Raw genomic sequence first — 13,350 nt, forward strand, 5'->3', positions numbered from 1 at the left:
AAGCATTTGGCTTCTGGGCAGCTAGCAAGCCCCTAGTACATCAACAGATGTGTAATTCTTTCCATAGCCATGAAAACCTAAAAGACTTTGCTTTACTCTTCTTTACAGAAAAAGTCATCAAGATCTGACAGATAGTTTCTAAACATGAGAAGAGAGTTATTCAGCACCAACATCTTAGTGCTTGCTTTAGAATCTGTATTAAAATGTAAGAGAGGGAGGAATAGATGCATTACTGTTCTCCTATCAATAGCAGTCTGGATATAAATCAGCTTTGATGCTTTGGTTTTTGAAGATTTTGTTTCCATTAAACATGCAAGTAACAACAAAATTTGGACAATGAGGATGCTTACACTGATACATGTGAAATAAGGCAGCGCTGTGTTAATTACATATGAGCTCACAGGCTCCGTATACATAGATTATTAGAGGAAACTGGTTGCAGCCTGTGGTCCTTCATTCTTCTAACACCAGCAACCCATGCTGAAGACATGGATGGTCAGGTACATGATCCCAGGATCCCCTAATGTTTTGCCATATTAATTCTTGAGCTTAAAAACTGAAAAGTTGTGTGTGTGAAACAGAAGCTTGGTGATAACTGCTAAATTTGCCTCCTCTACCTACATTTTCATAGCCACGTGTTCTCCTGGAATCCCCAACATTCAGGCACTCCCCCAGGCATTGTGCTGTCTCCAGTCAACTTCCTTGGACAATGTTAGTTATCAAAAGGTAATTCCTTCTTTGGGGAATTCTGCATTACTGGGTCCCTACACAACCAATGTAGCTAAGCAGGAGACAACTACTACCCAACATGAGCAACCATGCCTTGGGGTACTGAGCCCTGCATGGCTGGCCTGGAATCCCACCTGCAAGAACTGATATGGTCATGAGAACATTGTACAGTAGCATGTGTTCTCTTTGAAATAATCGTAAAGAGAAGCCAGGGTAAATTAAAAGTTAATACAAATTTTCACTCATATCAGCTTAAATAGACAATATATGTGTGAAGTTTGTGAAAGTTAAGGAACATAAACTAAAACTATGTATATACTTATGCATGACTGAAAGATCTAAAAATATTTTTCTGAGAAGAAAGTTATACATGATGGTCAAACACATTTGACAGCTCACCACTGTGAAAAGGAGGGGAGCCTACTGCCAACTGCCAGGATGATGGCGGACTCAATTCACTCATACTCCAGTGCCTGGACGAAGCTTCAAACACACCCATGCACTAACTATGGGTTAGACAGTATTTCTAGGAGGGGACTATTTAAATCCCAGGACAGATTTTTTTTTTCATTTAATGAGTGTTATGTTCCATATATATCAGTATCTTGCTGATCACATGTGCTTATGCAATCACAGTTGACACAGCAATTGTAGCATAGTTCTGAACTTTCTTTGAGACCTTGGATCTAGACTTTCAAGGGCACTGTAAACTGTACATGTGAATTTAAGTATACAATGTACATATATATTAATATCTCATGTGATTAGAGGTAGTAGAATGGAGGTGCCTGAATCTCAGGCTAAATATTTCCCAGGAGTTCCACACTTACTGTAGTTTTCTCGATGTGATCTGGTAATGAATCTATGAGCAAGTCTCCCACAGGTTTCCAGCTGTTCCTCACATTTTCAGCCTCCTTCAAGTCAGCATCAAGGTCATCCATGGCACACTGCAAGTCTTTCAGTTTTTCTAATGCTTTGTCCACTTGCTTCTGCCAGGTACTGGCACTAGCATTTAGGTTCTCCCATTTCTCTTTTACCTCTGATGACTGCTTACGCATAGCTTTGGCAATCCTCATGGCTTTCTCCTCAGGGGTCAATTCTGCAGAGGGAAACAACAGTTACGCTGTTTATTTTTTCTCTTATTCATGTCTAGTTAAATAGGTGGTGCTCCTGACATGCACACTCAAGACAATCAGTAAGTCACAGAATCACAGAATGTTACGGATTGGAAAGGACCTCAAAAGATCATTCTTCATGGAAACTGCAGTAGGGAACCTGTGGAACATTTTATGTAGAAAGTATTTCTGCAATCCAGTCAAGAGGTATACAGACTGTCTTGCTGAAAGTCATGTTCATATCTTGCAGTGTTCTCGTGCAAGAACTGCAGATCAATAATGAACAATAATACCGGGTATTTCAAAAAGATTGACTCAATTTGAAATCACTGTATCTTCGAAGTTAGTTCTAACTAGCCTGGTAAGACTGAACCAGATGGAGACAGTCAGAAGCTAAAACAAAACATTACAACTGACTAAGCTGGCAGCTGCTCACTTAGGGAAGGAAGGTGAGGGGGGAACACACCAAAAAAAATGGGGGAGGAGGAAGCTTTTTGCTTTTCTAAGGCTCAGTGGATGTTGAAATAAATGCACAGTTGTTGTTGGAAACGTTCTCTTGCTATGCCTCTGGTGATGTAGCTATTGTTCCATAGCACCCAATACAGAAAAGCACACTGCAAATAATTAATAAAAAATAAATCATAAACATATATTTCATTTGTAGATACAAAAAGCATGCACATTTTTTCCCAGATGTAAAAGTAACAGGAAGTTGTTTGGGTTAAAAACAGAGTTTCTGCCAACCAGTTACAAATATTTATTTTAAGTGTTTTCAAATCTTGCTAGGTCTTATCAGTCTTGATACATGCTAGACTACAAATACTAGAAAATTATTCAGCAACACATTCCAGGCTCCATCTGAGAAACAAACAAACACACACACACCAACCCTCAATGCACAAGTTTTGCATTTTAATTGGTGGTGCAGGGGTAGAGGATGTTGCCAAATGACCAAATGTTGCCCAAAAGCACAAAGCAACTTGCAAAGGAGCAATGAGGAGAAAAAAGTATCACCACTAGCAACCAGATGAGAATAGGAGACAAGGACAATCAAGAGCCAACATCAAAGGCAGAGAAATACCTAGGCTGCAGGTTGCAGAGCAGCATGTTTAACTTCTAGAATTAGAAAAGCTGTTCTAAAAAACAGAGACCCATTTGAAGAAAGAGCAGAGCTGAGGGACACAAAAGAAATTTTGAGCTTGACAAAATGTTTGAGTGACTTGCTGGGTGTCATAAGCTGTCACACAAGAGCACCACTCCTGTGCACTCTGCCTGCAAAGGCAGAAGCTGGCCAGGCTTAGGAGCTCCACAACAGCAAGAGGGTATTTGAGAAGAGGAATTTGGGAAGGAACAGGTGTGACAAAAACCGGCAATGTGAAGGGATATAAATTATGTATGAAGCTCTGGGATATAGAGACGTGGCAGTAACCCACAATTTGCAATACTGACAGACCAGAATAAAGATGAAGACCAAAGACAGGCTGTGATAAATTGCACCTTTTCTCTAGAATTCCAGCAACTCACAGTAGAATAAACAACATCACAGGACACCACAGTTCTGGGATGATCTCTACCCCAAGCTTTCCAACAGATTTTAGAAAAAGGAAAAGCAATAAAGCTCAAGTTCTAAGCAAAAAAAAAAAAAAAAAAACAAAGCAACAAACAGAAAGAAACCCAAAACAAACAAAAAAACAACCACCAACTCTTTCAGATAAAAACCATTTTTTTAAACAAAAAAACCAACAGCTACAAATTGCTTACATAAAGATATCAAAGAAGTTGTCAATGAGAGTAATTTTGGAATTATTCACCATTAAGAATGATAATATACCATCAGCGAATGAATGAGAATCCACTACAGTCCAGTGACAAAAGGGCAAGCTGAATTGCAGCATGCAGGAAAGCTGCACCTGGTCGCAGAGTTTAGTATCACAGGATACACTTCAGAGACTTTGATACAACTGTAGGTTGAGGGCTACCAAGCCTTAGGAATAAAAGCTGCAGGACTTTAAATTATGATTAAGGGAGCACCTGGAGTTGTAACAATTTACACAAGGAAAAGGAATATGGAACTTCACTTAAAGGGGAAAGAAAATTGCAGACCCAGTGGAGAAAGTCTCTTTTGTTGGCATCTTGAACATGTAAATATAGGGGACGTTATACCAAGAAATTTGACTAAGTTATATATATGCAAAGCTGCAATCTGCTGTTTTTCTCCAACATCATGGGCTTGCATCATCCTTTACCTGTTATCAGAGCCAAACCCTACCAATTCTGCAAAAAAGAGTAGAAAGTTGGAAAGGCTTGATAGTTCTAAACTAGATTATTGGTAAATCATTTAAAATGCTGAGTCACTTGACAAGGAACATGCTGAAAGCTAAGAGCTGAAAATCTTGGTTGTCTATAACTGTAGTGACACAATGGATTTGATGAGTGTGTCTCACTCCAGTAGAAGCAATATGGAAAAAAGTGGCTGTAGCAATAAATGGGAACAGAAGAGAACAACAGCCTGACTTGTCAGCTAAACCAAGGCATCTTTATACAAGACTAGTTGCATATTTTGGGAGGGGCAAAAAATTCAAATTGACTGGAGTGATACAAGTATCCCAACAGAACTGAAAATCAAAACAACTTTTAAGACCATTTGTCAAATAAATGTTGTTGTGCAGGTGTATCTGCCACATAGTTGATTTGACAACTATTAATTCATTGCAAGACTTCTTTATTTTACAGAAGCCTTGGAAGGGCTTGTAAACGTGCCCTAAATAGAGATTAGCTAGGGAAAGAAAGCAAAACACACATTTTTATGAGCTAGAAAGCCATTCAGCATCTACTAATTTAAGAGAAAATACATCTTGTATAACTTCATGTTTACCTAACTTATTAATGACCAACACATTACTTTTTTCAAGCAGATAACACATTCTCCAAGATACTGGTTGCATAGCATAGAATTGTAAACCTAAAAAAAAAAAGTCTTAGTGAGAATTTTCTTCTCTGAGTTTGGAATTCCTATCACCAGTTTGTTGCTGGACACTCTGAAAGACAGAATTCCTTTTAGCTGTGAAAAAATGCTACACAGTCAGCAGCTGCTCAGAAAGTGAGAAAAGTCTATATTCACCAGACCATCTGTTTACCAGAGAAGAAAGATATTAACTGACCTTGCAGTCAGGGAGAAAGAGCAGTGGGAAAAAAATGGAGGGAAGGAGGGAAGGAGGGAAGGAGGGAAGGAGGGAAGGAGGGAAGGAGGGAAGGAGGGAAGGAGGGAAGGAGGGAAGGAGGGAAGGAGGGAAGGAGGGAAGGAAAAAAAGTCTGATGCTGTAGTGGAAAAAAACTTGATTTTAATAAGCAAGTTTTGTCATTAACAAAACAATGAAAGCACCAACAGCTTTTCTGTGTCTCTAGCAGAGGCAGAGTGCAATGGAAGGAAAATTTTCACACATAAACTTCACAGCATATAGCTTCTTTGCATTCTTACGTATATGGAGAATACTTACCCAGGAAAGCTACCAGCGAAGAAAATTGTTCTTGCTTAATGACTTGCTTTAGGTCTCTCAAACTATTCCTGGCTCTAGCAATTTTGATTTTAAGCAACTTTGCTTTATCCTCATCATGTGGACCTGAACTAGAGATCTCTTTCCATCTTGCACATTTACATTAATTTCCTTTCACTTTCACTATATGCTTAGTAAAATACACTAGAATTGGAGCTGACATCATCTCCCCTCCCTCTCAAACGTTGTCTCTTCCTTGGTTCATTCAATCTTTGCAGCAAAAATCAATGGGTGGCAGAGCACCACAATCACTAGGAACACTTTCAGAGCATTTGAACAGACACAATGGCACACGTCAGACTCCTAAGCAGCAGAACCAAAAGCTGCCTGATGAAGTCTTTAGCATCACTCCAGCAAAAGCATTCTGTGAGTTTCTAATAAGCTGGACAGAAAACTTAGTTCTCATGGGACAGGAATAGGAATTTCAAAGAATAAGTGGCAACTGGTTAATGTGGAAATGTAGCAATTAGTCAGATTCCAAACACCCGACCATGTAATCATAACCCAATATGTCACCGTTTTCTTCTTATCAAATATCTATAGCATATTTAGCTAAAACAAAGAAAAAGCATGTTCATTTTCATCTCAGCCCATTTAGGCTTTCTTCTATCAAAACTGAAAGTTCTTCATACCAGAGAAATATAATTATATAATGAAAGAATAGGGAAAGTTTCTGCCGAATAGAAGACAAATCACCTTTGGTCTGCAGAAGACAGGATTGTGCAAGCAGAGAAAATGAAAGCTGTTAACCTCATGTATGATGAATCCTTCTGGAAAGGGCCCCGGAGTATGGGCTCTACATAAAGATAAACGAGAACAATGCTAATATACATATCCCTTAATAATGGTTGTTGGTATTTCCCAGCAGGTGCTGGTAGGGAAGACACAGAGGACAAAACGAGGAAAAAATACCTTCTAGTTAAAAGAGATAATTAAGTTCTCCCATAACATCTGTCTCCAGAAAACTAAAGAACAATGCATTTATCCAGTATAACCAGTGTAATTTGTCAATATAATCAGAACAGATACAATGCTTCTCACGAAAAACAAGCCAACATTTTGTAATAAATGGTACAATCCAAAGCAAGTTCATAATACTTTTGCACAGTGGAAGCCTAAAGTTTCTGTTGCTCCAGAAACAAAAAAACAGGTACGGATTCAGTTTTAGTCTGCTCCTGTCACAAAACCAGAAAAATCCAAATATAACAGTACTGTTACAGCATCATCAAGCAACTACATCTCCTTCCAATACCCATTGAAGTGACAGTGCTAATGAAGAAAAGGCTATCACCACTGTATCTTAGTTACTCTAGGCAGGCAAGGAATTAATCCTGCATTTCTTTCCAAAGCACTGCAACTGCAGATTTTAACAGGCCTTTTATTTCTTCCAAAGATCAATAAAGATTTTTTTCTGACACAGCATATATGGCAAGTAGCTTCTCAGCAAGGCTGCAGGAGACAGATATACATCCCCTAACAGCATTTCAAAACAAAACAAAGGCATCTATTTTATTCCAAAGCAATACAAAACTGGAAAATAAAGACAAGTCAGGCAGCACAAATGATAGGGCTCCCTGATTTGATGACATCGTGTAACAACACAGGACTTTAAAACATCCATGTTCTGAACTTCTTTCAACCTTCTAAGCAAGTTTCCTCAGCCTGTTTTCTCCTCTATACACTTTCAGTTTAATAGTCTGCAATTTCCAGTTTGCTTTCTTGAGGCTCATTTAAAATGTTGAGCTGTGTTTGCTCTAGAGTGTAAGAAAGGAATTTTCTTTCAAACAAGGTCCTAACCTTTGACATCCACCAGTCATGCACATTGCTAGTAGCCTAACTAAGGATTCTCTTACAGACAAAGATTTACTGGTTTCTGGACTCTTTAAAATAAGGTAACAGTTAAACATTAAGAGCATGTTTTCCACCAGGGAAACATCCTGTATTTCAGCTAAAATTGGGCTATAACATAGCATACAAAGTCAAGACTGAATATAGCTCTGCTTGGATCCTGAGGTTGGAAGAAAAAAAACAAAACAAACCAAACAAAAATAAATTAAACACTATGGCCTCATTGCCAGCCTGTTTCCAATACTCAGCTGCTAAAATTTCAGGCTTAAACTCCTCTAAATTTGCACTCCACACCACTCAGCAAACAGAAAGAATGTCCTTGAATGTTACTAATATGACTCCAAGCAGGCAGCATGTAGACTCTCCAGGAAGAATTTCAAAGCTTTCCCTAGGTGCAATAAAACTTGTAGGGTGACTAAGATATCTATTTGGAAAGGAAAGCAATACTTAGTTTGAGATTCTCTCATGAGTAACTGCATGTTTCTCTAATCTTCTGATGAAACTCTCAAATGTCACAAGTGAATGAGCTCTAACTAAAACAGAAGCAGCAATGTATAAAATCGTCTAAGTAGTTTCTGAGCATGATTCCACTGACCTCCAGTGGGCCATATTCTCTTCGTTCTCCTAAGCACTCCTGATTTTCACACTCAAGACTTCATACTCAGCCCAGCTGCACAGCAGAGAATGAAAAACTATTTCCAGCGGTGTGTGATAGCTAGTGGATGGGCACAGTGGTTGGGAAGAGAAATGCTGCCTGTTGTATACTTTAGAAAACAGTAAATTGCCTATTTCCAGTCAGATCTTCCTTGCTAAGATGAAAAATTATGGCAGAGAATGTATTTGGATGTGTTCAGCGATAGGAAGCAAAGAAGTTTGACTTTTATTTATGTCTTAAACAGGTCTACATTGCTGGTCTACAAGTTTACATATATATGCATGTAATTAACTGATACCTATTAATATATTTCTCTTATTAGACAGATGTGATTTAGGGGGGTTTCTACACTTTCATTTAGAAAGAGATAACAGATGGTAAATACTTAATTTAAAATGATGTCTTTATCACAACAACCTCAGCTACCAAGTAACAGCTGTCAAAGTTAGGAATCTGATTGTGTAACAAAACTAGAAGCTACTGTTTGACAATACTGCAGACTCCTGGAAACATTCACTATTGCAGTCAGAATCACTGTAGTGACCTGCGGAAATCTGCTAGGATGTACGTTTATGTTATTTTCTAAAAAAAAAAAAATTATCTCCACTCCATCAGTGGAATTTTAAGGACACAATTTCAGCAAAGTCATATCATCAATTCAAAAATTCTGGGGACAGAAAATGTTATTTTTGCCTTTATATTTCCCATTGGCCTGCAACCTCACTAACAGTACCAGGATCTAAGAAGTCTACTGTAATTATGCCACGGAGAATTATAATTAATATTTTAGATCTAAGCTTTCTCCTGGACTGTGGACAAGTGACAGAGCAGCTAAAATTGTGAGCATTTCCAATTTCCTTATACTGTCCATCTATCAAATTCTGGAGCTGGCCTGCTGGTTTGTCAGTCAGTCCCACTCAGATGCTGAAGCAGCTCAAAGGCAAGAAGACCATGAAGCTTATTTTCTTGTGATAGGGCCTCCCTAGAGAAATATAGCATAACAAAATCAGGAAAAAAGACAGATGGGAGATAAAATTAACTTAGAAGGAAGTTTTCTGAAAGCTGAAGAACTGTGTTTAAATGTGCCCGTTACTACACCATACAGCAGAAGAACAACACAGGAAAAATAAAGTCAACATGGGAAAGATGAAACCAAAACAAGGCTTGCTCATAACTTGACTTTTCATTCTTATGATATATTTGAAATTAACAAGAACATTATAGACAATAACGGCTCATCATAAGGCATCCTATAGCAAATATTCTCTTTGGATAGAACAATGAACCTGCATAGGCACAGGTCCCTAAAACAGGTCTTGGTCAGGCAAGTTCAAAACTGATTAATATCGGTTTTCTCCTAAATCTCTCTCATTTCATTCCTTGTCTTTGCAACAATGTCCTCCCTGGAATCAAAACATCTAGGTGGAGAGAGGAAAAAAAAAAAAAAAAAAAGAGAGAGAGGTGGATTGAGAGGTTGAAGAAAATAGAAAGTGATTTTACAACCTGCATCCTCTACGGTTTAGCTCACCCTCCCCTCTAAACACCTCTGCCATCACACAAGGTAAGCACTAACCCCAAGAAACAGTCATTTTCAATTAATTATGATTTTAAAAGAAAAAAAAATGCTATTTGTATTATAGCTGCAGCCAAAAATATATTCAAACTATGACTGTACAGTGCTGTGTACTGCACATCAATATTTTTAAAGACAGTTTACAATCCAAAATCACACTTCTACTCCACTAGAAACATGAAGTGTACTTCACCTACAAGTTAACTTTAACCTACTGCAAAGAATACCGATGACGGAGAGGCTGACAGAAACTAAAAACAATAAACATTTTAGAGACAACCATAAGCCCACACTCACAGCCCTCAATGAAAATGGCTAATCAGAGGGAAGAAGACAAGAATGAAGGAGTCAAGTTGAGCCTGGGAAAGGGGAGAGGTAAGTTGTGGTTTTAAGATTTATCTTTTTGTTTCGCACTATGGAATCAGTAAGTAAATAATAATTTTAAATGGCAATAAATAGTTTATTTTCCCCAAGCTAAATCCGTTTGGCCCATAACAGTAGTTTGTAAGGGATCTGCATATGTCCCCATCTTGACCCATGAGCTTTGTCACTCCTGTTCTTCCTATTTTTTGCCTCCATCCCACTGAGGTGGAGGACATGAGTGGGCAGATGGGAGAGAGTTTGGCTGGTAGCCAAGAGTAACCCACCACATGCTCAAAACAAGAAAGTCTACAGCACTAGCGAGTGTGAAGGAAGAGGAAAGTAACTTAATGCATATCTATAAAACTTCCCAATCTGAGCACATTTGATCAGTTTTCAGATACGACTAGACAAGAGACACACATCACTTGCAGACCATCTGCTTGGCCATCACTGTTATGGTGTTTTTACTGGGGTCATCAAATTCCCTGCTATTCTGTTATCAGTGCCATCTGTATAGAACAACATAGTAATAATAATAAACAACAACAAATTGCATAACAAGAATTTATGATGCAGCTCATCATCTGAAGTTTGTTCTTGCACTTTCAGTAAATAGTGACTAGATCACTGACATCAACCCCTGCTAGAAAATGAACATTTTAATGGATGGGCATCATTTGTGTCAGGTGGTTCTATGACTTTTGAGAGCAGAGTTTGTGACTTCAGACTTCTGGGTGAAAGAATGAGCAAAACCAGAAAGAGCATTCCTTATTTTTCAACTGCAAAGTTGTTTGTGATTTAGACCACTAAAACATAAAATATATCAAATAAGTTTGAGAGTAAAGACAAACAGAATGTTTTTGGGTGTCAGGAGTTCAAAAAGGAAGTATTAAGATACTTTACAGCAGCTAAGTACCAGGTATAATCACAGGGAAAATGTTTCACTGGCTTCAATCACCAGCTATTCAAGCTTTATCACAAAATTGCATTATGGAATATGAAACCACACAAAAATTTGCACAGAAATAACACAAACTATGGATGTAGGAAAGATTAGTTGTTTCCATTGAAAAAACTTTAAAAGTTTGCTATGGAGATGTGTAGGAAGTTGCGGGAAGAAAAAAATAACTTCCAATACAGGCAGCTATATTGCAATTTTCTAAATTATAAAGAAGAGTAAATTATTCACATCTTACAGCAACTAATATTTCTAGAAACGTAGATTACTACCTTTTCCAAGAAAAATTCTTATTTAATGAAAACATTTAATAATGTTCTAGCTTATATCAGAAACATAATTCTAGGATGCAATTACACAGATATTTCAGATATTTTTCTGTTTTGTGGTTATGACGGGTGGAGGAAATTTATTAGCTCCTTGGTGGTCTCTGATATAGAGACATATCTCAACAAATACTATGCAAATATTGTTTCTAGGATAGTGGTGGTTTATTCACAGAATCACGGAATGTTATGGATTGGAAGTGACCTCAAAAGATCATCTAGTTCAATCCCCCTGCCAGAGCAGGAACGCCTAGGTGAGGTCGCACAGGAACATGTCCAGGCGGGTTTTGAATGTCTCCAGAGAAGGAGACTCCACACCCTCCCTGGGCAGCCTGTTCCAGTGCTCTGTTACCCCCACTGAGACGAAGTTTCTTCCCAAATTTAAGTGGAACCTCTTGTGTTCCATTTTGTACCCATTATCCCTTGTCCTATCATTGGTTGTCACCGAGAAGAGCCTGGCTTCACCCTCATGACACTCCCCCTTTATATATTTGTAAACATTCCTTAGTAATAATTCATCTAACATTCAAATCTTTTAGATTCTACAATGACTACCTTCCTAAAGTAAATTCCTTTTACTTCTAATGAGATATATCATCAAATACATTTACTTCTATTTGTAGAGTAAAACTATGCAATATCAACATACATATATATACATGTGGACGTGCACCCTTGTACAACTGTTCCAACTACATTTAAGGTGTATGTGTTATCATGTTAAGAAAAAAGAAAAAAAAAAAAAAAAAACAGAATTGATGACTTCAGTGTTTCGAATAAAAAATTGGAAAAGGAAATAAAGATTTTTCTACTTCTTCCATTAAAATGTGAGTATTTACAAGACAGAGTAGTATTACTTTGAGTCTAAATAATTGAAACAAAAGCAATCAAGATGTGGTTTGGAAAATTCTGAAGTCTAACCAAGTACTTGCAATATAAAATATGTGCTAGAGGCATGTAAGTCCATTTTGACCATTCCTGGAAGAGAGTATTTTCTGACCTGTTTTCGAATGCAAGCTCCTTCTTGGTTCCTCAGGCCCCTCGATTGGTTGGTCAGCAAGGAAAACTCGTGCCTGGTCCACAGCATTGAAAATGGTTTGTTCTTTGTCCTTCAGTTCACGTCTCAGTGCCTTTTGGGAATGAAAGAAGAATGTCATTTTTAATTTGATCCGGTGAACAACAGATACTGTACCATTTTCCCTGTTTTCACCTCTCTGATCTGACCTGTCTGCTAAGTAACAGCCAACATATCATTCAGACTGCAGGATAAAATGTAAATTTTACAAAACAGAAATAGTGAGAAATTAAGTAAGGCTAGAAGGGTAACTTTTACAGAATCAACTTCAGGAATTGAACACAAGATGATGATGGTAGATTTTAAAATCACATGAATAGAAACTGAAACTTCTACATTAAACTTCTAAAACAACAACAAAAATTACAGCGTTTATTGCCATTAACAGATTGCTAACACATGGTCAGTTACTGTAGACTATTTTTTCCTTTTCATAGCTGGAATAATAGAAAGTTGCACCTAGTGAAACTTCAGAAGATAATTTCATGACTGCTAAAAAGAATTGCAAAAGTGCCTTGCATTTCTTAGAAAATGTTACTTCTTATACATATCTCCTATTTATTAATATTTGTAAAACTCAGAAGACACATAACCAGAAGTTTTATGATAAGAATATATTCCAAATAACCATCCTTCAATCAGCTAAAAATATTTTATAGCTTATTGTTCAGACACAAACGAGCCTTATATAAAAAAAGAAAAATCAATTTTAAGATGTTTTCATGCTAATGGAAATGAATTTCAGGATTTTTTTTCCTCCAGCAATTATGAATTCAGTGTAACTACCCTTAAAAAAAAAAAAAAGTGTTTATAAGCAGTCAGCTGTAGTGTCCCACCTAGAAGGAAACTGCTTTGCATGTTTTATTTGTATAACTTTCTCTCAGTAGAAACACAAAAGAAGATACTTTAAATGTTACTAAAATGCTATGCTTAATTTTTCCAAGATATTATTTATCTCTAGGTACAAAATAAAGGCTGGTTTTCCTGACGTGAGCTGCTCAGGCCCCATTCCAGCTCAGGAAAAGCAGTTAGTGTTCACAACATTATATAACAAAATGAGTGCTTTCCACTACGGAAAATAATGAAAAACAGTTACCATGCAAGTCTCACAAATGCTACATTATCCTTCCCATCAGTAAGTCTTTTGATCCTAC

The 13,350-nt window shown here is 37.4% G+C and overlaps 1 protein-coding gene across 3 annotated transcripts in view; it reads right to left on the reverse strand.

The window, feature by feature from the left end:
* The window catches only part of UTRN (utrophin), a 372,502-nt gene that overhangs the window by 76,158 nt on the left and 282,994 nt on the right, over positions 1–13,350 (reverse strand). For all 3 annotated transcript variants that reach the window (XM_065057532.1, XM_065057531.1, XM_021294904.2), the window contains 2 exons: positions 12,122–12,251; positions 1,560–1,828 (listed from right to left, as the gene is read on the reverse strand). In XM_065057532.1, coding sequence (XP_064913604.1) covers positions 1,560–1,828; positions 12,122–12,251 — 399 coding nt within the window. The remainder of the gene's footprint in view (positions 1–1,559; positions 1,829–12,121; positions 12,252–13,350) is intronic.

Source organism: Columba livia, chromosome 3, assembly GCF_036013475.1.
Source record: "Columba livia isolate bColLiv1 breed racing homer chromosome 3, bColLiv1.pat.W.v2, whole genome shotgun sequence".
Classification (NCBI taxonomy): Eukaryota; Metazoa; Chordata; class Aves; order Columbiformes; family Columbidae; genus Columba; species Columba livia.